The 23886-nt window shown below is 47.6% G+C and overlaps 1 protein-coding gene across 1 annotated transcript; it reads left to right on the top strand.

Annotated features, from left to right (window-relative positions):
• The first annotated feature begins 742 nt into the window (after positions 1-742).
• FXN (frataxin) lies at positions 743-23042 on the top strand. Its single transcript, XM_082843476.1, has 5 exons — positions 743-925; positions 7634-7731; positions 11306-11426; positions 17503-17600; positions 21247-23042. Exons 1-5 carry the CDS (start codon positions 758-760, stop codon positions 21407-21409), a joined length of 648 nt encoding a protein of 215 aa, XP_082699602.1. The 5' UTR covers positions 743-757; the 3' UTR covers positions 21410-23042.
• The last annotated feature ends 844 nt before the right edge of the window (positions 23043-23886 follow it).

The raw sequence follows: 23886 nt of genomic DNA, 5'->3' as shown, positions 1-23886 counted from the left end.
CTCCTCTTCTCACTATCTTACCCATAAAGATGATATTCTCTAGTACACATATTTGACATTTTCTAAAGCATATTAAAATACGAAAGAACTTTCACAGTTTGTATTCCTTTGCACTACACTACCTAAGTAAAATTTTATTTTAAAATGTATTAACAACTTAGTATTTATTGTGGACTTAATAGGATTCAGGGCCTGTCCAAGAAAACTTCACATAGATTAACTTATTTTATCCTTATAACAACCCTGTTAAGTAGAAACTTGTATACCCCATTTTACAGATGAGGCACAGAGAGGTTAATTAACTTGCCCACTGGCCACACAGGTAGGAAGTGGGCAGGGGACATATTTAAATCAGGCAGTCAGTCTCCTGTCCGCAATCTCCTAACTGCTGGCGGCCAAGCAGCTTCAGGACCCCCACCCGTTCACAGCAAAACTGCAGCTCCCAGAGCCTTTTGTATAGAATTCGTCAACAGCGGGTCACTAAGCTGAAGTCTCTGGGGTCAGGGACCTTGGTTACGCATTCAATATGTTGCCCAAGGGGTAAGCCCCCTGCTTTGCACGAAACAGGTTCTCTATCTATTTTTGTTAAATGCAGAAATAGAGTAACACAGGGAAGTTCTTACTGAAGTCTACCTTCTGCTCGTTTCCCAAGCCTGCAGAAAAGGGAAGCTTGCGACTGCAGCTGCAACCCGTGACCACCAGGCGACGCCCGGCGTCCCCGGAGCAGGAGGCGGAGCGGCCGCAGATCGGGAGGAGCATGTGGACGCTAGGGCGCCGAGCGGCTGCCAGCCTCTTGCCCCGCTCGGCGCCCCCGGGCTCTGCCCAGGCCCGCGCCGGGGCCCCGCGGCCAACGAAGGACTCCCGGCTCTACGGCTGCCGGGGCCTGCGCACCGGGACCGCCGCGGCCGGCACACCCAGCCAGCCCGTGAGTATCCGCACGGGCCGCCGCACGGGCCGCACGCCGGCGTAGCGAGGCCGCGCACGCCGGGCACGCGCACCCGCTCCAGCTCCCGCGGGGCCGCGCTCAGGCGGGGGAAGGGCGGCGGCGCCCGCCGTGCATTCCCCAGTCTCCGTTTCTCCCGGTTACAGTTGCACTGGCTTCCGCTTTCTGGTGAGAAGACAGAGATCTTATCATACAGTGCAACTGCGGGAACCGCGCGGGCAAGGGCAGGGAAGGCGGGCGGGCATCGGCTCTTAGGGACCTGTGGTGGCTCTAAGCTTGTCATTTCTCTTTGCGATAACTTTAATAATATATGCCAGGTACTATAATATACATGGGCTTTTATGAACGAAACGCTTTCAGCGAGCGAGGTAAAGATGTCAAAGTTGTGGAGCACAGTAGCTAGAGCAGCAGGGCTTTTGGATCGGACCTGGCTTCCAAACTCTGGCCCCTGGACTCAGCAGAGCTCGGGGACGTCGGGGGATCCCAGAACCTCTCTGAGGCCTGTCTTCTTTTTCTCTGAAGGGGAGAGTGCCCATTTTGCCGAGCTGGCATGCAGTTTAATTAACACATATAAAGCCTTCAGCACTTAATTGCACTTATCTTGCCTCGCGGGGATACAAAGAAATACCTGACCCGGTTACTCCACGACTTGAAAGGAGGAAGCCCAAAGAAAGGCTGTGGGGTTGAGAAGGTTACACCGGAGGACGGAGGTGATGTTTAATCAGGGTCTGAAGACGGCAGGGGGCGGTGAGGGGCTCTCAGAGCAGAGAACGGCGTGGATAAAGGCCGGGAAAGTGGGCAACGATCAACTCTGAGTGGTTGGTCCGCTGGATGGATTGTGGATGGTGAAGGAGGCAGGTGAAATCCAACCCAAATAGTTCACGGAGCTCCGGAATTTGGACTTTAGGCCTACACCTCCTGTCGACGTGTGTTACTTGACCCTGTTTGAAGAAACACTGGGATTGGTTGTCAACACTCAAAGCTGGAATCACGGATTTCCCCCTCTTCTCAGGCAAACTAGGTAGTTATGGCCATGCTGGTCCCACGATCCCCTTCTGCAGTTTATTACTCTGATCCTTCTGTGCTGCTCTCACCTGGAGCTGCCCTGACGTGCCTTTCCACGCCTGCCTGTGTCCTCAGCAGTTTTTAATTTAGGAGAGTGACAAGATATGGTGGTGTCTTTTGGACGGTACCTAGTGGCTGTTAAGGGCTGTTGATTCAGAGGCGCACCCGGGAGGTGGGCACTTGGCACATACTGGGATTTGGGCCACTGGGAAATGCTAGGTGGCTAACAACCTATGCTACCCATTGGGCCCCTTTTTCCATAGTTAATCAGGTTGGTTTAACCTGTCTCTTCCGCAGTTCCCTTGCACATCTTCAGTACTTGTGGAGTTGGGTGGATGATAGTGGCAACTGGGATCACGATCCTGTTTCATTTTTTTAAGGCCTTAACTGTCCTCAGGTTGATCCCTTGGACTCCATGTGGGTCCTGATGACTTCTGACCCAAGATCGTTTGGGGAGTTCATTTGGGGACGCTTTTCTCCGGCTTTATTTTCTCTACCCGCTGCTTCTACTTCCACAGCAGAAATAGAATGGGAGCCACCTGTGCAATAGGTTTTCTAGTAGTTACAGTGTGAAGTTTCAGTAGAAACAGGTGAAGTTAATTTCAACAATACATTTACGTAACCTAGTATAGCCAAAATGTTACCATGTCAACAGGTAATCAAGACTGAAGGATCATTACTGAGATATTTCACATTCCCTCTTTGTACTCATTCTTCCAAATCCAGTATGGATTTCATACTTCCATCCCTTGTCCATCAGATGTTAAACTGAGGTTACTGTGGAAATACTTGATCTATATTTAGATTTTATAAAATTCACAACTGAAAAAGTAAATTCACACACTTGAGTTGTCCCAAACATATTTTAAATTTTCCAGTAACCTTACTGAGTATCAGTTTTAAACTAAAATTAAGTGAAGTTTACAATCCAGTTCCTCGGTCACACCAGCCATGTTTCAAGTGCCCAGTGGCCACGTGTGTCTGGCGGCTGCTGTGTGCACAGCTTTGGAGGTGAGCACATGTAGCTTCTGATTGTCAGGCCTCAGTTCCAGCTGCTCAGCAGAACCCAGAATCCACAGAAGTGCCTTGCAAGCCTGCAGCTCACAGCCCTCCACTGCCTGCCTTATTCACCCCGAGGCTTGGAGAAGACCCTGCTTCCAGCAGGCGGCCTCCGACCTTAATAATAAGAGAGTGTGACAGTGACAGGGTCTCTAACCTTTCCCCTTTAATGCTGGAGGCAGCTCCAAGGAGGAGACACCTAGGTGCCACTGCTCTTAAACAACTTCAGAAGCTCCTACGGCAGCCACTTCTGCATACCTCGGAAGGCGTTTAGGCATCTATTAATTTTTCTAGAGGGACACGATCATCACTTATGACCCCATGGCCTTTGCCTGGGTGGGTTATGCCCTACTTCACTCTAAATTCACTCTAAATTGTCTTCCACAGACAGTATACATGACTCTATACATAGAGTCTATACACAAAAGGGTATTTAAAATATCCATGGGCTTCCCTGGTGGCGCAGTGGTTAAGAATCCACCTGCCAATGCAGGGGGCACGGTCCAGGAAGCCCTGGTCCAGGAAGATCCCACATGCCGCGTAACAACCAAGCCTGTGCGCCACAACTACTGAGCCTGAGCTCTGGTCCAGGAAGATCCCACATGCCGCGTAACAGCCAAGCCCGTGCGCCACAACTACTGAGCCTGAGCTCTAGAGCCCGTGAGCCACAACTACTGAGCCTGAGCTCTACAGCCCGTGAGCCACAACTACTGAGCCTGAGCTCTAGAGCCCGTGTGCCCCAACTACTGAAGCCCACACGCCTAGAGCCCGTGCTCCGCAGCAAGAGAAGCCACTGCAATGAGAAGCCCGCACACCGCAACAAAGAGTAGCCCCTGCTCGCCGCAACTAGAGAAAGCCTGCGTGCAGCAACGAAGACCCAATGCAGCCAAAAATAAATAATAAAATATTTTTTAAAATATATCCGTATTGTTTAAAGATTAATAACAAACTCCCATGTTCCCACCACTGGGTTAAGAAATTGAATATGGAGTGTTCCAGGGACTTCCCTGGTGGTCCAGTGGTTAAGAATCCACCTTCCAATGCAGGGGATGTGGGTTCGATCCCTGGTTGGGGAACTAAGATCCCACATGCCTCAGGGCAACTAAGCCCGTGCACCACAACTACTGAGCCAGCGTGCCGCAACTACTGAGTCTGCACGCTCTGGAGCCCGCACACAATTAGAGAGAAGCCTCTGTGCTGCAATGAAAGATCCCGCATGCCGCAACAAAGATCCCACGAGCAACATCTAAGACCTGACGCAGCCAAATAAATAAATAAATATTTTTTTAAAAAATACAATATTGAGTGTTCCACGAAGGCCTGGTGCGCTTTCCGTTACAGCCTGGTCCTCCCTGAGAGGACTCTGCTATCCTGAATTCTGTCAGGCATCCCCTTCTCAGAGTTTCACCTCCTGTGTATGTCTCCCTAAAGCATGTAGCATTCGTTTAAAAAAACCATTTTGCTGTATTTATTCTGCTGTGCCGTACTCCTCGTGATCAATGTCGTTGTGATCAGTGTTTGAGACTCAGCGACACTGATGCACACAGTTGTCATTTATTTGCTTTGTCTGCTGTATAGTAGCCGTTGGGTGAGTCTGTCACACCTTGTCCAGGCTCCTCCCGTCACATCCGGTTGAGTCCAGTGAGCTGCTCTTACAGTGGTGCTGCACTGGGCGTGCCCGTGCGTGGACAGAACCTCCTCTTGGGTGAAGTCCTCAGACTGGCATTGCTGAGCGAGGGGCCAGCAGATATCCCACTCACTAGATACCAAGAGTGGCCGTGCCAGTGTGTCCTCCCCAGCAGCGGATGAGAGCTGATTCTCTCTTCAGGCTCGTGGTTTGCCAGGGCCCAGGAGACCGAGGGGACCCTAGGGTGAAGGCTGGCCTCCCTGCCGACCACCAGGCCGGGCCTTAGTTGAGTCGTGTGGTTCCAGGGCCTGGACTTGAGCCTGTGGGCCCAAGAGCTATCTAGTACCTCCTCCGATGTCTCCCACGAGCCAGCCCTGTGCTGCGCTCACGGAGTCACTGAACCCTGGAGACTCGAGTAAGTAGACCCGCACGAGACACATAGTCGGATGGCTCCAGGTGACGTGGCCGCAGGAAGGGTGGCCCTGGGGGGCTCCCCACCGTGAAATCCACCTGCCTCCCTTGGGCAAAGGCCGGATTTTGCCTCTCTGACCTCCTACCTCTTCACACTTCCGTTGACATGCTTCCAAATGGAAATCGACGGAACCCTCAGGCCCCGGGTTTGGGATATTGATGTCCTATTGTTGGATCCTCGTAACCAGTCTGCGAGGCCGGTACCATGATCCCTACCTTCAGAGGAGGAAGCAGAGCTCGGGAAGGTTAAGCAGTTACCCAGGGAATGTTAGATGGGGAAAGCAGGTGAGAGACAAGGCAGGGAGTCTTCGGCCACTGTCCTCTTGTGATTCCACACAGCTGAATGGAGTCTTCCACTCTGGCTGTGAATGACTACCTTGCTTTTAGACCAGCCCTCCCACCAGACCATCGCAGATGTAAAATTAAAAGACAAAAACAGCTGTGTGAAGGTAGCAGAGAGACCGAGACAGCTAGGATCTGAGGGGCCAGGATCCCGGAGAGAAGGGAACTTGACTGAGGGGAGCCCTGCATTCTCAAACCCCTCCCCTCCGTGTCTGGAGTGTCTGTATCATTCCCAGGATGTGATTCTTTCCTTTGGGGCCCAGACCTTGGGTCCAGACAGCGTGGGTTCCAATCCCAGTTCTCCCACTTTGTGTGTTTGTGTGACTCTGGGCAAGTTACCCTTCCGTGCCTCAGTTTCCTCATCTGTAAAATACAGATACAGTCGATCCTCCTTATTCCTGCATCCTCTACTTGTGAATTCACCTACTCACTAACATGGATTTCTATCCCCAAAATCGATACTCGGGGCACTTTTGTGGTCATTTTCGAACGTGTACAGAGCAGCAGAAAATGTGAGTCACCTCCACTCACATGTCCCTGGCTGAGGTCAGACAAAGTGCCACTCTGTCCACTTCTCAGCTCCCACACTGGAAACAAGGGTCCTGTTCACAGTCTATCTGGTGGCGCGTTTTTCACATTTTCGTGACTTTGGTTTATAATTTCACTGTTTAAAGTGGCCCGCAAGCATCGTGCTGAAGTGCTATCTAGTGTTCCTCTGTGCAAGAAGGCTGTGATGGGCCTTAGGGAGAAAATACGTGGGTTGGATAAGCTCCATCCAAAGCGTGAGTTCTCGTGCTGTTGGCTGTGAGTTCAGTGTCAAGGAATCAACAATATATATTCCACAAGGCACGTTTGAACAGAAACACGTAAAACGAGGTTATGCATTGATCATTTGGTGAACATATGACCAGAGGCTCGCAGGAACCTCTCCATATTTCCCTTAGTAACTTGCTAATCCAGTGTTTGGGGTAACTTTATAGGACATCACTGTCGTGAATAGTACTTCCCTCATTGGAATGTAATGAGAACTGAGTCCCTTTGTCTGAAGTCTGAGGACGCTACCCCGCTGATGGTGAACACTCTAGAATGTGCTGTGGCGATACTGTGCTTATCACAGCCGCTCTCTCACTTCTCCCTTCTGAGCCAACGTTTTTAAATGGCCATCCGCGTTCCACACCCCCATTTCCTCCGCTCACTTCTCAGCCTCCTCCTTTCTCAGCTTGCCCAGGGCCCTGATGGCTCAAGAGAGTAACCACAGCCTCTGCCCCCTTCTCTTAGTGGCAGCCACGTGCTCTGTGGAGAAGGTGAACCTTGCCACCAACCTCAGGAAGGCGCTCGGTGCCTTCCTGGGATGAGGTCCAGCAGCCCACCTCTCCATCACTCCCCTGCCGTCTCCGCTCGGCTGTAGCACTTCTCCCTCCGTCCAGACCTCCGTCCCCTCCACCATCTCTCTGGCTGGTCCGCCTGCCTGGCAGTCATCAGCTCAGACCCCAGTCCTCAGAGCCGGGCTCCAGGGCACTTAGCAGTTACGTACTGAAAGAAATCAGTGGGTCATGGTGTCCCCTGCAGATCGTGTTAGTGAGATCTGTCACATAGCACTGGAGGCACAGCCTGTCTTCTGGACACCTGCTATCTGTTGTCGCTCACTTTAGGCACATTCTAAGAACGTTGCTGACACTTCCTACCGCACCCCCAACCCCCTCTGCACCACCCCCCCCCCACGCTAACTGCCCCAGCCCCATCCGGAGCGGTGCTGCCAGCAGCACCTCCCGTGGTGGTGGTGGGTGTGTCCTGTCTGTGCCACGAGCCACATGATGCCACAGGACACCCGAAATGTGGCCCATGGGACCGAGGAACTGACTTTTAAATTTTTATATTATTCAATAACTTTACATTTAAATAGCTGCCTGTGGCTTGTGGCTACCGAGTTGGACAGCACAGGCTTAGCGAGAGCCCAGGAGAGCACAGTTTGATGCACTAAAAGAAGGCGAAACAACTTCCTGAGAAAGATACACTCCGAAGCACTTTAGCCTCGTCAGTCCCGAACGTAGTAGTGATATTCAAACTGTGCCTTAATGGACTGTACGTTGTAAAATGGTAACGTTCTTCTTCACTTTGGCTTTTAGAGTCTGAGCCTCTGCTGCCTCAACCAGATCCTGAATGTCAAAAAGCAGTGGGTCTGTTGGATGAATTTGAGGACAACGGGAACTTTGGGTGACGCTGGGTGAGATAAACACCTTCCACATCAGAGATCTCTTCCTCCCTCTCCCTCTCTCTCAATATACAGCATATGCACACATACACATACATTTTTTTCCTTTTCTCTTACCTTTTTTAACAACGACAACAAAAAAAAATAAAGAAAACCAAAACCCATCCCATAGCAACCCATCCCATCTGTTTTCTCCCTAAGCAGCAGCATTCATAAGCGTCTTTCCACATCACTACTTACCCACCGCATTATTATTATTATTATTTTTTTTTTTTTTTTAGCGGTACGCGGGCCTCTCACTGTTGTGGCCTCTCCCGTTGCGGAGCACAGGCTCCGGACGCGCAGGCTCAGAGGCCATGGCTCACGGGCCCAGCCGCTCCGCGGGATGTGGGATCTTCCCAGACCGGGGCACGAACCCGTGTCCCCTGCATCGGCAGGTGGACTCTCAACCACTGCGCCACCAGGGAAGCCCCCCACCGCATTATATTTAATGAAATAGTATTAAGTTTTATGGATGTACCATAATTCATTTAACCCATCCCCTATTGCTGGACATTTAGGTTGTTTCCAGAGTTTTGTTATTATTCTCTTTGACAACTTAGTAGTTAGGGCAGGCCAAACTTCTGTAACAAGTAGACCCCAAACTGCAATGGCTCCAACCAGGAGAGGTTCGTGTCCCCCCTCTCTGTTGGTGGGGGGTGGCCAGACCTCTGTGAAATGATTCAGGGAGCCGGGCTCCTTCCACCTTCCTATCGCCTATCAGCAACTTACTGTCCTCTGCAGGTCGAAGCCAGGTCACCCTGTCCAGATTCCACTCCACAGAAAGGGACAAGAGCATGGAAGGTCTGGAGGTGACATCTGTCCCTCACTCACATTTTAGCAGGAAGGACTTAGACTGGGGGCCCCAGCTAACAGCTGGGGAGGCCAGGAAATGTAGCCTAGCAGGTGCCTGGAGGGAGGACGCAGTGGGTTCTGGGGAAAAGCTGCCAGGCACCGCTGCAGCCCACTGCCCCGCACCTGTATCTGCAGGGACTCTCCTTCCACACACACCCCCAGGCTGCAACCACAGGACCATGCAGTCACTCATCCACCTCGAAGGCCGAGGTGTCCAGCAGCACTGGGACAGCCTCTGCCCTGGCTCTGGGGGACTCCCGTCTATGAAACCCTGGTTGGAGGCTCTTCCTTGTCTGTCACTCCCCATGGCTGCAGGGGAGGCAGGCGGTGGGACCTGTGACCTCCTTGGGCAGACTCTCTGCTACTGTCTCCCAGTCCCTCCAAGCAGTCCTCTGAGGTTGGGTGGGACCTTTGCAGGAAGCCCCAAGTCCAGCTTCCTTCTTCAGGGTCTACTTCTGGCCTCTGGGAAGCACACCTTCGACCTGCCGTGCTAAGGACAGCCCACTTCTGCCATGGCCCCCCTGTCTTCAACAGGTAGCACCTGTCAAGCTCTTGACTTTGGACTTTATGCCTGAGTCAGGGGTGCCTTTATGTTCCCCAAGCTCCTCCAGGCACATGTCAACCTCTCCTGGTTCTCTCCAGATCCCCCCTCCGTCGGCTGTAGCCGAGGAGACGGAGAGGGAAACATCCAGCACAGCCCCACCGCAGGCCCCCCACTCGCCATGTCCTGATCAGCCCTGTAGCCTTCCGCACATTGTGCCTTTGAGGTGGGGAATGGGCTGGGTGGGGGAGGGGCCATACTGCAAACCTCTGTCTTGCACTGACTGACTGGCAGCCACTGGTGTCTTCCTGGGGCCACTTAGAAACTCTCAGATGATGGAGCTGTCCAAGACGCCTCCTGTAACCTACAGACAGGTCCTCACCTGGGCGCAGAAGCTCATACAGGGAGGTTTATAGCAATTTTCTTTGTCATAATTTACATACCATAAATTCCACCATTTTAAAATGTACCATTCAGTGGTTTTTAGTGTCCTCAGAAGGTTGTGCAACTTTCACCACTGTCTAATTCCGGAACATTTTCATCACGCCAAAAAGAGACCCCATAACCATTCGTAATCACTCCCCATTCCTCCCTCCCCCAGCCCCTGGCAACCACTAATTTACTTTCTGTCTCTATGGATTTATAGCAATTAAAAAAAATTAAAAGATAGTACCTATACAGGAATGTCTCCAAGTTAGAAGTATACAGCTTGATAAATGTTCAAAAACCGAAGATACCATGTAACTCAAGAAATGCTTCGAGAAATAGAATGTTAGTTACCAGCCCCTTAAAAAGCCTTCTGCTCACTTCGGGTTATGAACCCCTCCCCGCCCCAGAGTAGCACCATTCTGATTTCCAATAGCATGGCTTAGTTTTGCCTGTTTTTTAACTTTATATAAATGATACCATCAAATATAAATATGTCTCTATGTGGCTTCTTTCAGTCACCATCAAAAGAAGTGTTTCGTCCATATTGTTATATTTACAGACAATTCTGTTTTGCACTGTAGTATTCCATTTTATGAATATATCACCATTTATTTACCTATGGTATTTCCTATGGATACTTGGACAGTCTCCAGTTTGGGCTGCTGCATAGTTCTGCTATGAACATTCTAGCATGGTGCATGTCTCTTGGTGAACTTGGGTATGCTTTTTTTTTTCTTTCTTTTTTTTTAGAGCAATTGCAATATTTATTAAGTATCAAATTGTATTATACAATTCTATATTTCTGTCATCTGAATTATTTTTTTCAAATCGAAATTGGTTTTGGTCTTTTCACTGCTAAGGAAATTTATATTTGGGTATGCATTTCTGTTGCGTAAATGCCCAAGAGTGGAATTGATGGGTCATAGGATATGAATATATTCAATTTTAGTAGAAGTATCAACAGTGTTCCAAAGTGATTGTCCAATTTACTTGCCCATCAGCAGTATCTGAAAGCTCTGGTTACTGTACTTCCTGGCCAACTCTTCATATTATCTGTCTCTTTCATTTTAACCATTCTGGTGGTATCTCAATGTGATTTTTTAATTTGCATTTTCCTGAAGATTAACCAAGTTGAGCCCCTTTTCATACGTTCATTGGCCATTTGGATATCTTTTTTTTTTTAATGAAATCTGTTCAAGTATTTTGCCCATTTTTCTATTGGATTTTCTTTTCTTATTGATTTCTACGAGTTCTTTACCTGTTCTAGATATGTCCTTTTTCAGATATATAGAATAAAGATATTTTCTCCCACTTTGTGGTTTGCCCAACAAATTTTAACAACAAAAGCAATGGAAGCAACCTCAGTGTCCTGCTGAAGGGGACAAACTGAATGAATAACGTAAGATAAAATACTATGAAAACTGTATGTGCTAATATGGAACAATTTCCAAGACATATGAAAGGAAAACTGCAAGGTGCTTCATTGATATATTTAAAAGATTGCTCATCATAGCTGACTCTGGGATGGGGGCTGCCTATTTGGGAAGAAAGGCTTACTTCTCTGTAAACCCTTTGATGCTGTTTCAATTTTTACTCGGTATATGTTAGATATTTTCCATCGATTTAAAAAATCTAAGTACAAAATAAATGTGTCCATCGATGTTAATAGAACGGAGCGGTTTGCTGATTGCATGATCGGGGTTGTTTCTGTTCCCCTCACAGCCCTCTGGACGACACCACCTATGAAAGACTGGCCGAGGAGACGCTGGACTCCTTAGCAGAGTTTTTTGAAGACCTTGCAGACAAACCTTACACATGTGAAGACTATGATGTCTCCTTTGCGGTACCTATTTGCTTCTTTTCATTCTTCTGTATCCTCCCTAGGAATTTTAGCTAAGATAAAGAATTCCTCTCCAGCAGTATGCGGTTATGGATGGGACCAAAAGACTGGGGTTCTGGTGTCAGCCCTGCATCACCAGGCTTGTGACCTTGGGGGCAAGTCACTCAGCCTCTCTGAGCCTCACGTTTGCCTAAAAATACAGATTCTCAAGCTTCACTCAATACCTGTGAAGACAAATCAGGGAGGGAACCCAGGCATGTGTTTGTGTAGCAAGACGCCTCTCATCGTGCAGGCAGGCTAGTTCCTAAGCGGGGTGAGAGATTGCCCGAGATGTATTCAGACTAGACATGGGCCCCACTCCTGGGAATTCTTATACAGTGGTCAGGGTACAGTCCTAGGAAGCATGTTTTTGAAAAGCTCACCTGAGCTTCTAATGAGCATCCCTGGGTCTCATCCCTAGGGATTTTTATTAATCAAATAAAAATCGGTCTAGGGTGTGGCTCAGGCCAGGCTTTGGGGTTTTTAAAGTTTTTAGAGTAACTCCTCAGAGGATTCTAATGCAGCTGGGTGAGAACCCCAGGGCTGGATGAAATTTAAGCCCCAAATCCTAGAAGCCAGGGCAGTGCTGGTGTGTATCGACTGGCCACCAGGTGGCAGACTTGAACAAGGGTCTGCCTTTGGGTTTAGAATTATTGCTTAGGCCTTAGGGAGCAGCTCTTTTTTGCCAGTGGGAGCACATCCCCTGCAGAGGTTAACCCTCTTGACAGCAATTAATTAATACCAGAAAATGTCATGAAGAGTGCATTTGGGATTAAATCATGGAATTATTTAGGACAACCAGCTGTCAGGCTAAAGCAATAGAAATGGTATTGGATATTGCTGTTGGGGGCACTGGATAGAAAAGGACTCCATCAGATGGGCAGGTGTCAAGCCTAGTTGTAAGGACAGTAAGGGCCTTGGTGGTAACGAGGCAAGAAACGATTGAATGCCTTCCAGGTGGATTCGTTGGTCGCTGTCAGCAGCAGAAATGTCCCGGCGGGGCTGTAGACGGGCTGCTGCCTGTATGCAGGCAGCCTCAGAAGACAGAGCTACTTGGAAACCATTACAGACTGGCCTCCGGAACTTGACCGTCTGTGGGATCGTTAGAGCCAGGGAAGTTACAGGTCTCCTCTACCCCAGGCTCCTTACCAGGCTCTGTAACTATGGGGAAACCAAGGCTCAGGCTAAACTCTGCCACACATGCAAACCTTTAGGTACATGCCACAGAAACAGTCGCACCACCTGTTCTTACAGGATTAATGAAGCCCCTGCTTGACTCAAACGCTTTGCGTGAATGTTTCATTAGAGGCAAAGGTGCCAGTGTTGTAGCGGCTGGAGTCTGCTTACCTCACTAAGGCAGGCAACAAAAGCTTCTGCTCAGTGGTGGGTCAGGATCTTACCTACCTTCAGAGTGTCTCTCTGAAGAGTGATTCAGCTGCTACACTTTCCAGAGTCTAAAACCCATTCTTGCAAGGGAAGAGGCACCTGAGTTTTTCTAGCCAGTCCATACACTGTACATTGAGTACCATTCTACTCACTAGGGAAGAAGTATTTCTAGCAAATCATTTGCCAAGTAGGAAAATCTCTAGTGTAGGTGTAGAAGGCTAATGGCATATAGTAGCTCCCTCTGTAGTTTGGACTTCTAAGTACTTTGAAATGCTATCTACCCTCGGGTGTGAATTCCTGATTAGAGTCCTTCAGGTGCTAGCAACTCATGTATTTCACATATAAGATAAATCAGTTGAAATTACATTATAGACAGCAGAACACCTGTAACACCATTACTTGAGCTTGGCTGGAGTGCAGTCTTTCTGTGCCCTCAGGGTCCAGCTGGATGTCACCTCCTCTCTGCAGCCCTCCTAGATGCTCCAGGCAGACACCACCCTGCCCTCCTTGCCCAGCACTCTGAGGATGATCACCCTGTGTTGTAACTCTCTTTACGCATCAGTTCCCACGGCTACACTGAGCTGGACAGCTGGAACACTGCCCATTCCTGGTCTCCCAATGCCTGGAACATTGCTAAGTACTTAGCGGGGACTTAACGAATGTCGATTCACCATGTAAATGAAATGAGGCGCACCTACTTTTCCAGAACGTGCTTTCATTGATGCCACTCAGCACTTAGTGCTGTTTTATCCACTCGCTACTGGCCAAATAGGCAAATGAAAGGAATTCTCTAGATACACCCAGGCCATGTTTCTTCACTTTCCTCCTGGACTGGGAGACGTGAGCAGCTTCTTGGCTGCTGTGTGGTCCATCAAGTGGGGCGGGTCACGGTGGATGTCAGTGTCTGGGTCCAGGCCTCGCTGCTCACTGGTAATGGTTATCAGAAGGAGCTGCCTACGAGAGCCCAAGCCCCTCCCATCACCAGGCAACCACGGAGTCCGCTACACTTGATGCGTGAGAAGCACCACACTATTTAGAGAGTTACCTCCAAACTGCCCTCGTTTTTCTTCCAGGCAGAGCCCTGGCCTCTTAGACACTTTAACGAGAATTTGCTTGCCGCCATGTCCTTCATTCACTGGTTGTCTGTATATTATTGCCATAGAGCAGAGGTTTCTTAACCACTTGGCGATCAGGACACCCTGTGAGAATCTGACTGCTCTCCCAAGAAAAACATCCCTGCATACCTATGAGAGCTGTATGCGAGCTGTATGCAGACCCCTGAAGACCAGCTCTGGGTCCTAGGTCACACACCCCAGCTGAGAGTTAGCACTTCATTGGATATGGTGACAGAGGGCCTGGCCTAGCATCCTGCGTTTGTATTTTCTTTCCGAGAGCACTTCAGTGAATTATCTGCGAGGGCAGGTCCTTCAGCTGTAAAGGAGAGGTGACAGTAACCTCTACTTCCCCGGGTGAATCTTAGGATTCAGTGAAACAATGTAGGTAAAAGTGCTTTATATTTACTATTCTTATTCCTTAAGGGGAAGTCAGCATCTGTTTTAGGAGTGTGGGAAGCCACAGGCACGTATGTGAAATCCTGACTCAACATGCCATTCCCCTATGTGCCTGTTTCTGCAAATGAACTGGTGACAACAGAGCCTGAGCCTCGCTATTTTTGCTTCCACTGATATTGCCTGTCGGGAATCAAGCCTCACCAGCTGTGGCCAGGGTCTCAGCAGCTGCTGAGTATTGCCTCTCTCTCCCGCACTGCCCTGCATTAAAGTCTACCCACTCTCTCAAAGTAGACACTCAGATTGCCCGTTAAGGAATAACACTAATGGACAAAAAACTCTCTTTATTTGGTCTACTTGAAGACAGTTGCAAAAGCTTTAAGAACTCCTGGGAAACCAGTAAGACAGCTAGTTTCCCTTCTCTTGCCACTTTCCCTTGGAAACAGCTTCTGGCTCTGTGGGGAAAAACGTCTAATTACACACCACGAACAAGAGGGGGCGTGGTTGAGTGTTGCCTTACATAACCTTGCCCTTCATGTGGTATGTGCGTGTTATCACAGTGCCTGGTTATCAGCCACTCAGTTCACTCATCCACAGTTTTTTTCTAATTCAGTGATATTTTGTACAAATACTTAAAGTGCTAGGATGAAAAGACAGATCTGCTCTCAAGGTGCTTATAGTAGTGGAGCGAAGGGGCAGGTGACCAGCAAACAAGCTAGCAGCTCAGACGCAGTGAGGAAAGCACAGAAGCTGTGGGGACATGCATGGGTCATGGTCCCAGCTGAGGGGCGTCAGGGGAACCTTCCCAGAAGCACCTCAGCCCCTCGCCCTCGCACTGTCTCTGAAGGAGGCAGAGCAGATATTGTCCCAAGGAGACGACACAGCTGATGGGGCTTAACGCACATCCCTAGACCTGGCCCCCTGCCTTTTCTGCTGCATCGCGCACCTCCCAGGTGTAGGGTCAATGCACATTGGAGCATTTAAAGGCCACAAGTAGGTCAGATTAGAAGAAATTATGTCTTGATTCTCTGGGCTTCATATCATATGGAAAAATAAGCCATGAACTATATATGGAGGGGGGGAAGGAGTGACTGCTGATACGTACAGGGTTTCTTTGGGGGGCTGACGGAAATAGTCTGGAATTAGACAGTGGGGATGTTTGCACACTTTATGAAAATACTTTGTGGAATGCTAAAAACTACTTAATTATACAGTTGTAAGAAATTTTTAAATAAATGAAAGGTAGTCCTAACAAAATAGTACACGTGGGTTTCAAGAAAAAATGTTTTAAAAAGCAAACATGTATACTGTGATCCTAGCCCTGCATTTAAAAACTGCAGCCGATACCTGAGAGTAAACAGCTCATGTCGCTGATTAATGGGATTGAGAGAGCGCTTCGTGTTATGGAAACAACAGCATCTTATGGACCTGAGCAGACCTGAATTTAAGATCAGCCCTGCCGTTACTAAGTTTTCTTTATTACCCTGTCCCTCTGTTGTCCTCATCTATAAATTGGGATAATGATTCCTACCTCCATGGTTATGGTCACGGAGGAAGCAGTTTTACACAAAGTGCAAAGCACAGTGCCTGGCACAGAGTAGGTACTGAAAAACAGTAGATGCTATTTTTATTGATGTTTGCATTTTATTTATACCACCTGTATTTATTATACCACCTGTATGCCTGTATAATTTTGCTACGTTTCTTTTTTAATCAGAAAAAACATTATTTAAAAAATAACCCAATAGTGTCCTCCCCATCCCATGCCTATGAGTTATATTATTATCGGCACTTTCTCCGCCATGTTTTGTTTGTTTGTTGTTTATTTTTTTCCATACCGCTTGTGGGTCCTAGTTCCCCAACCGGCGAGCAATGGAACCCGGGCGACCTGCCGTGGAAGCACGGAGTCCTAACCACTGGACCACCAGGGAATTCCCTCCACCTTTTCAACAGCTCTTTGTGTTTACAAACCAAACACAAAACTTTCTAAGAACCACCAAACACAAAACTTTTTCTAAGAACTTTTTCCTTGGTGGACAGGGGCTCTGAGAGGCACAGAGAAAGGCTGCCTGTCTGCGGGCCGTGCAGGGGATGGGGGGCAGCGAGGCTCCCCGTTCACCAGCTCAGCCGTGTAGCTGTTTCTTTAATATCCTGCGCATTCTAGAGAGACCTCAGGCCTTGGGAGTAAAGGGCTCCTTTGTTGAAAGAGGGTTTTCAAATTTAAATGAGCATTTATTGGGCAAAGGTGGACCAGCCAGTCTTTTGACGAATTCAAGGCTCCTGTAGAGGAAAATAAAGCTGGAGAGGGGTATCTGAGAAGCTTGTGAGCTTGGGAAGGGTCTGGGAATAAGAACCCTAGTCTGGAGTGTCAGCCTTCTGCTGGCAGAGCCCAGGCTACTGCTCTTCTGAGACCAGCAAAGCAGGTGGTTTGATTATTTCCTTCTCTCTTGCCTTTTTTCCTTTCTTCGGTCATGAACTTGGCCTGCCCGATGTTTGTGCTGACTGGGACGTCGGTAGAGTTGGTGTCTCCATTTTTTTTTTTTTTTTTTTTTGCGGTTCGCAGGCCTCTCACCGCTGTGGCCTCTCCCGTTGTGGAGCACAGGCTCCGGACGCGCAGGCTCAGCGGCCATGGCTCACGGGCCCGGCCGCTCCGCCGCATACGGGATCTTCCCAGACCAGGGCACGAACCCGCGTCCCCTGCGTCGGCAGGCGGACTCTCAACCACTGCGCCACCAGGGAAGCCCAGTGTGTCTCTATTTTTTAATGTCTCTAGTATGTTCTGGCCGGTATTTGAGGAACCAAGGCACCAATAAGGATGTGGATCCTTTTGTTTGCCAGGGGCAATACCTCTGACTAGTCACTTAACTAAGGATATTCTCACCTTGCCCACCTCATAGGAAATGAGGAAAAGCACTGAGATTTTTAAGTGTCATCGTGATCAATCATAGTCTGATTCTGAGAGTAGCGCTCTTTCTGCGTTACCTCCTAATTCCAAACACTAAATTAAAGACAGTTCTTTACGGTGTATGTTGCGTACCTGTATAAATGCAAAGTGTTGAGATATAACAAAATAGGAGGCGATTATGACACAGTGATAACTCTGTCTTGTTTTATTTTCTTCATGCTTTTTCCATCTGATGCACCAGAGTGGTGTTTTAACAGTTAAACTGGGTGGAGATCTAGGAACGTACGTGATCAACAAGCAGACGCCAAACAAGCAAATCTGGTTGTCTTCACCATCCAGGTACGTTCAGAAGTCAAAATCTCTCATTGTTCAGCTTGCTTGAAAGAAGACTTTGTGGACCTTTTAAGAAGGGTCACCCTCATGTGTTAGCAGCTGTGTAAGTGAACCTTTTCTGATGTTTCACAGCATGTCTCATGCTCAGTAGGAAAGCTTACTGTGGTTCTATCCCTTCTTGTCTGGTGATTCTGTGGCTCTAAAAGCAGATAGTGGGACGTTAACAAGACGCAAAGTGAAAAATTTTCGGAGCCCACCTTGACAGTTTTTCTGCACTCAATCATTGCCGTGCCTTTGAAAAAGCCACTTTTGCTTTTACAGCATCTGAACAAGTTGCCCTTTGTCTTCAAAGTTTGGCCTCTGGTTCATTTTGAGCATCTCAGTTAAAGGCCAGTTTAATTCCATTTGCAGAACAGGGCTGTGTACTCTGTGGAGGTGGGAAGGTGTTTTAAACAGCCCTTCTAGGGCTTTTCACCCCTCCTGCCTTTTCCATTGATGTGCTTTCAATCTAGCGGAATAAAAGACTGTATTGGAGACGGTCTGTACTGCGTCTCAAGGCCTGAGAACATGCAGGGAGAGAGGGTCCCTCATCCCTCAGGCTGCTGCTGAAGTGGTTGTAAGACAGTAAAAGAGACGCCCACAAAAAGCTCTCAGAACAGCCTTCCTGGTCACTCATTAGCACTTCCAAAGAGAACGCGCTGTGAATTGGGAAAGGCCCAGATATAACCAGCGTGGAAGTCTTTGAAAGCCCCACGGTTTTTGCATTAAAACAAAAAAAGTATTTAACTCTTCTCCTGCCCCAGTGTTGACATCACTTTTAGGCAGTTAATATTATACTGTTTATGGTGCTGTGTGATTCTTCATTCAAAATAAATAAAGCATTAGGCCTCCATCATCCCAGCCTCGTCTAGGAAGTATGTTACAATTCAAGAAAAACAACTCCAAGGAATCACTTGTCATTTCTAGCGAGGCCCGTATTCACAGATGGTCTTGCTTTTAGATCCAGGTAGTTTACTTGAAGTTTGGCAGCGGCTGGGAGGTTACCCTGGGAGGGCCAATTAGCCTGATCTCTTTGGCCTCAAACAGTTGCCCTGCCCCTAACTGTGGCCATGCACAAGGGCTGCAGTCTTGTCCTTCATCTCAGAGGAACTGGCTGGATCAGCTCCAATCCAGCCATCAGCTTCGGGAATCAGTGGCTTTGTAAAGAGCAGGCAGGGCACCAGAACCAGCTGTGATGGCTCCACTAACAGAATTCCCTCGTGTTGCGTCTTGAGACAGAAAAAGTCCTTATAGCATTTGGACACACCTACCAGCAATAGGATCCTACCGCAGGCATGTTTAGAAGAATCTACTTCTGGATAATAAGAAATACTGAGAAATTCCAAGTTTTGTTGCTTTTTTAAAATCTGTAATTCATGAGGGGAATCTGGAAAGAAAATCTGCCGAGCAGCCATTTACTGTCATGGATACTACGTTCCTCAAAGAAAGAATTTATGTTCCACTCAATTTTTCACGTTGGTCCAAAATAATCCTTCCTAGGGCTGCATTTCTGATATTTGGGAGGCTTTTTCATCGACAGCGTTTCAGGTCAGAGGAAACAGTGGCCTTCCCCCATCACCTTGCTTGAGGAGATTGTAGGGTGGAATCAAGGAGAGGTCTGGGTGGACAGCTGGGCGTCCGAGGCAGCGTGGAGGGGCCTGGAGGTTCTCACACTTGCCTGGCACCCCGGCAGCAAATCGGAGTCCAGGGCCAAGGGAACGTTCTCTGGATTTCATCCAGGTTATTGCCTTTACGTGTTCAGCTATTTGTGCATATTAAACAAAAGTCCAGTGCTTTTGGTTTGTCCCCATTATCATTATCCCCATTGTTAAGTTAAGTGTTCAAACCCCTGCCTTTGGTGGATAATACAGAAATCCTTGATGTTTTCCTAACCCCCCAAAGATGCTTCCCTTCTAAGCTTTCCTCGTCCCTGGCAAACCCGTCCCAGTCTTGGACTTTGGAAGAGCTCCCCTGAGTGTGCAGGTGGACTCAGGGGCCCCTTCCTTCCTGTGGGCTCTCAGCATCCTCTGCTCCTTTGTCCATCAAGGCGTCATCATGTAGCACCATTAGCTGCTGGCACTGATCTCTGGTGGCCTCGGCCTGCAGCGGCTTGAAGCAGGATTTCGGTGCCCGGCCGGAGACTGAGGTCAGGCAGTGGTAGTGAGAGCACTGAATCCTACCTAGCCACTAGACCACCAGGGACCAGTGGCTAATGACGAGGCCCTGGCCCATCAGCTGTGTAGAAATGAATTTCCACATAGAGACGGAAAGTAGTGAAGCAAGTAAAGTGTTATTAGGAGGAAAAAGAGTACAGTACGTGTGGATAGACACACTTTGGGCTCAGAGAGAGAGTCGCGCCCTTGTGGTAGTTTGAATCACTTTTATGGAGCATTTCTTCCACGTTTCCTTTAACCGATCATCTTGCTTTGCCTGGTTCTGAGGCCATATTTGGTATATCTCAGGGTCCTCCCCTGTGTACATGTGCATCTCTTAGCCAAGATGGATTCTAGCGAAGAGGCCTATGGGTAGTTGACATCACTTACTATGGGGTGACGCCCCCTCCCTTTTGACTTGCAAGGAGCCTTTCTCTGCATGTGTAGTTGGGAAGGTCTCCTTGACTTTGAGAATGAGGGATATGTGCGGCCTTTTGTCTCTTATCTGGACAGGGCTCAGCTCTTCTCCCAACTGTCCTGCTATTGATATTTTGGAGTTTCTGTCCACAGGGAACGAACTCCAGGTGCTTACCCTGAGGCCTGTCTATCTCCTGCCTCAGCACGTGTTCCCCCCACCCCCCACCCCCGCTCCACTAGGCCCAGAGGAGGTGGAATTAATGGACACACTCTGTGTCCATCTGGAATAATAAGACACGGCGACACCTAGCCACACCTGGGTCCACACAAACACAGCGTTCCCAGCACGAAGTGCACGTACGGCTTGTGTTCACTAGATGAGCTTGAGATGGATGGACTAGCCCATCAAACTCTCACCTTCATGGACTTAAAATTGAATTAAGAAAACTATTTTTTAAAATAATAATACAGATGGTTGCCAGGGGCTGGGGAGAGGAGTGAATAGGGAGTAACTGCTTAATGGATATGGAATTTCCTGTGGGTGATGAAAATGTTTTGAAACTAGATAGAGGTAGTGGTTGCCCAGTGTTATGAATGTACTAAAATGATAATAATAATGTAGGTAAGGGACAAATTCATGTCAGTGGTACATGAATGGCCATCATCTAAAAGACACTGCTGTGGTATTTCAGGTATCACATGTGAGTTAGGAGAAGCAAAAGATCAGAATGTGATACACGGAGACTCATCAATAGGGTTGAAATATTTTCAGGTCTTGAGAGGTGTTCTGTGAATTGTTCCAGAGGATAATTGTGTAGCTGCTTGTTTTTTAATTGGAGTATAGTTGATTTACAATGTTTTGTTAGTTTCAGGTGTACAGCAGAGTGATTCAGTTATATTAAATAGACCCTAAGAGAAGTCAAATACATGGCTTGTTAAATATTACTTTCTAGATCTGCACTGCAGTCATTCAATTTCTTGGTGAGAGTTTCTTCTGAAGGGCTGTCCCCATGGACTTACTCTGACTGTGTTTTGTCCTGCAGTGGCCCCAAGCGTTACGACTGGACCGGGAGAAACTGGGTGTACTCCCACGACGGTGTGTCCCTCCACGAGCTGCTGGCCACAGAGCTGACTCAAGCCTTAAAAACCAAACTGGACTTATCTTCTCTGGCCTACTCTGGAAAAGGCACCTGCTGCCCAGCCTAATGCTAAAGACATGGAAAGCTCTAAAGCCAAGACCCCAGCTTCGTTCTGCAGCTGAATGGCTAGTTCTTTTCCATTCCTGCTTTTGAGGACAGCTGCATTATGTGTAACGGCTCTGTGAAAAGACCGTGTCGCCTCCTGCCCTGCCCCTGAGTTCAGATTTTTAATTTCCGTAGGTTTCTTTGGATTTATTGTCTGATTTCCTCCCTCACGTGATAGCCCTTATCTTTCGTAATGTCTGTATGCCCATACCTTTAATATATAACCTCACAACAGAGAAAAAGAAGAAGGACAAATTCCAGGAGGAGAAATGAATTGGCTTCACCATTCATTCTCTGGAAGACTTACTACAAAAACTGCATGAAGAGCGGCTGGCCAACCTTGCCATCCTGTCTCAAAATGAGACTCATTAAAGGGAAGCCTAATACATTCCTACTCCTCTTGAAAGCGTAAACACTTCTGAGCCCAGCGGCGACTCGGGAATTCTGAAACCAAAGACCCTTTTCTGTTTGTGCTTTGTGACTGCCAGGGTGTGGCCCGCATGGGGTGACACAGGGAGATGCGGTGCCGTGTCTTCCATATGTGCATGTATATGTACGCACACATTTACATGTGTGTGTACATACATATTTTTTAAATTTAAGGGTCAGTATAGATAAGCTATTGCAACACTGGTCTGTGGATGCAAAAAATCTCCCAAAAGCCGTCTCTGTAAGCTCATGGATATAGTATAATAAATGAGGTCATGGAGCTGACGAGGTGCTTGGTAAATTGTGAAAGCCCACATAAATGAAAAGAAGTTGGTGTTAATGAAAGGAACCCCGGTCTTACACTTGGCCCAGCCCAAAAGTAGTTGTCTGTCTCTGGGCAAGTTTCTCGAACTCCCTGGACCTCTGTTTCCCTGTGTTAACGGAAAGGGTTAAACTGGATAGAATATAGTCGATTCCCAATTTAGACATTTAGTGGTCCTGTCAGGCAACTTAACAGGCCAGCTTTAATTCCCTCTAGTAGAGGAGATGACAGTGAACAGTTTTTTTTAAGCTATAGAGTAAGTATATGGTTTTGAGTTTTGTTCTGCTTGAATTTCAGTTGAATTCGTGTTCAAATAATCATCTTTTATTGTGCCATTACTGTGCTAAGCCTGGGCTGTAGGCTGAATGCTAAGGTGTTGATCCTAACCCCCAATCACAGCCCTCATAAGTGAGATTAGTGCCCTTATAAGAGAGACCCCAGAGAGCTCCCTCATCCCTTTCACCATGTGAGGACACAGCGAGAAGACAGCTGTCTATGAACCAGGAAGCAGGCCTTCACCAGACACCCAGTCTGCTGGGGTCTTGATCTTGGACTTCCCAGCCTCTAGAGCTATGAGAAATAAATTTCTGTTTATAAGCCATCCAGTCTCTGGTATTCTGTTACTGCAGCCCTGATGGACTATGGCAGCCTGCTATACCATATGACCTCGTTTACGTTGTTACTGACCTGCATTTTACACATGAAGAAACCAGGGCTCAGGAACATTAAAACTCGCCCAGAGTTAGGCTCCTGTTCTGCTACTTCCTTACTAAAGCAAGATTTATTAGTGACTAGTCTATGCAAATCTATAACAAAGGCTTTTGCAGTAGGAAAACCAAAAACACATTCCACTGTGGAAAAAAACCTCTTAACGATAGAACAATATAAACAAATGCTAAACGAGTATTTAAAATATAGTCCTTTTTCAAAAATAAATTATTTTTTAGTCCAGTAGAAATTTTTAAGTGGGGTAGGTCAGTACCAGTGAAAAAAATAAATCGTGTGTGTATATATGTATCTCTTGCTTCTAATGAAAGTTTCGTTGTCCCTCATTTACCTAGAACTCAGTTAAGTGGTGCGCTCTCCTATATGGGACACAACATAAAATTTAAAGAAGTATTTAATTGTGCTGTGGTAACATGAAAATGGAAATTAGGGACTGTGCTCTTAATCTTTTCCTTGTGCAGCCTTTCAGGCCTACTTACTTGTATTTACGTACAATTCTAACTGGTTTAATTATTTAGATTCTAAGACCCTGGGAGATTCCCATTTAAGGCGGCAAAAAGACTGCAAGCACAAACAGCAGCTGGGGGAGGAATAAAAATCATGCTCTGACAAACTGGAAAAGCAACACGGTGTGCAGCCAGTGCCCCCCATACCTCGGACCCTGGGAGCATCATCTCATCTCTGGTATCACCCGTATTAAGGATGAATTCTCAGGAAAACATTGTAAATGTTCAGTATTATTTAGCATAATAATGTTAACGGGGCAAGAAAATATATTACATAATTTTAGAAAGCTTTCTATTATGTTTCGCTTCCTGAGTGGATAGACCCTTTGCCACTAGAAAATAAAACTACCCAGAATGATTTATTTACCTCTGTGAAGATACAGAAAAGCACTGGGGTATGTAAAAGAGAGCCTGAATTTTGGGGTTTTTTTTTTTTTAATCAGAGTTTTAAAAATT

Source organism: Leucopleurus acutus, assembly GCF_964270905.1.
Source record: "Leucopleurus acutus genome assembly, chromosome: 7".
In the NCBI taxonomy this organism is placed as follows: domain Eukaryota; kingdom Metazoa; phylum Chordata; class Mammalia; order Artiodactyla; family Delphinidae; genus Leucopleurus; species Leucopleurus acutus.
The sequence above is the reverse complement of the archived record's forward strand: the minus strand, read 5'-3'. Positions and strand labels throughout refer to the sequence as shown.

Excerpts from the sequence above, each read along its gene's own strand:
- FXN (XM_082843476.1), top strand. The coding sequence starts at position 758 with ATGTGGACGCTAGGGCGCCGAGCGGCTGCCAGCCTCTTGCCCCGCTCG. Across the intron at positions 926-7,633 it reads CCGGCACACCCAGCCAGCCC|AGTCTGAGCCTCTGCTGCCT; the intron begins GTGAGTATCCGC and ends TTTGGCTTTTAG. Across the intron at positions 11,427-17,502 it reads ACTATGATGTCTCCTTTGCG|AGTGGTGTTTTAACAGTTAA; the intron begins GTACCTATTTGC and ends CTGATGCACCAG.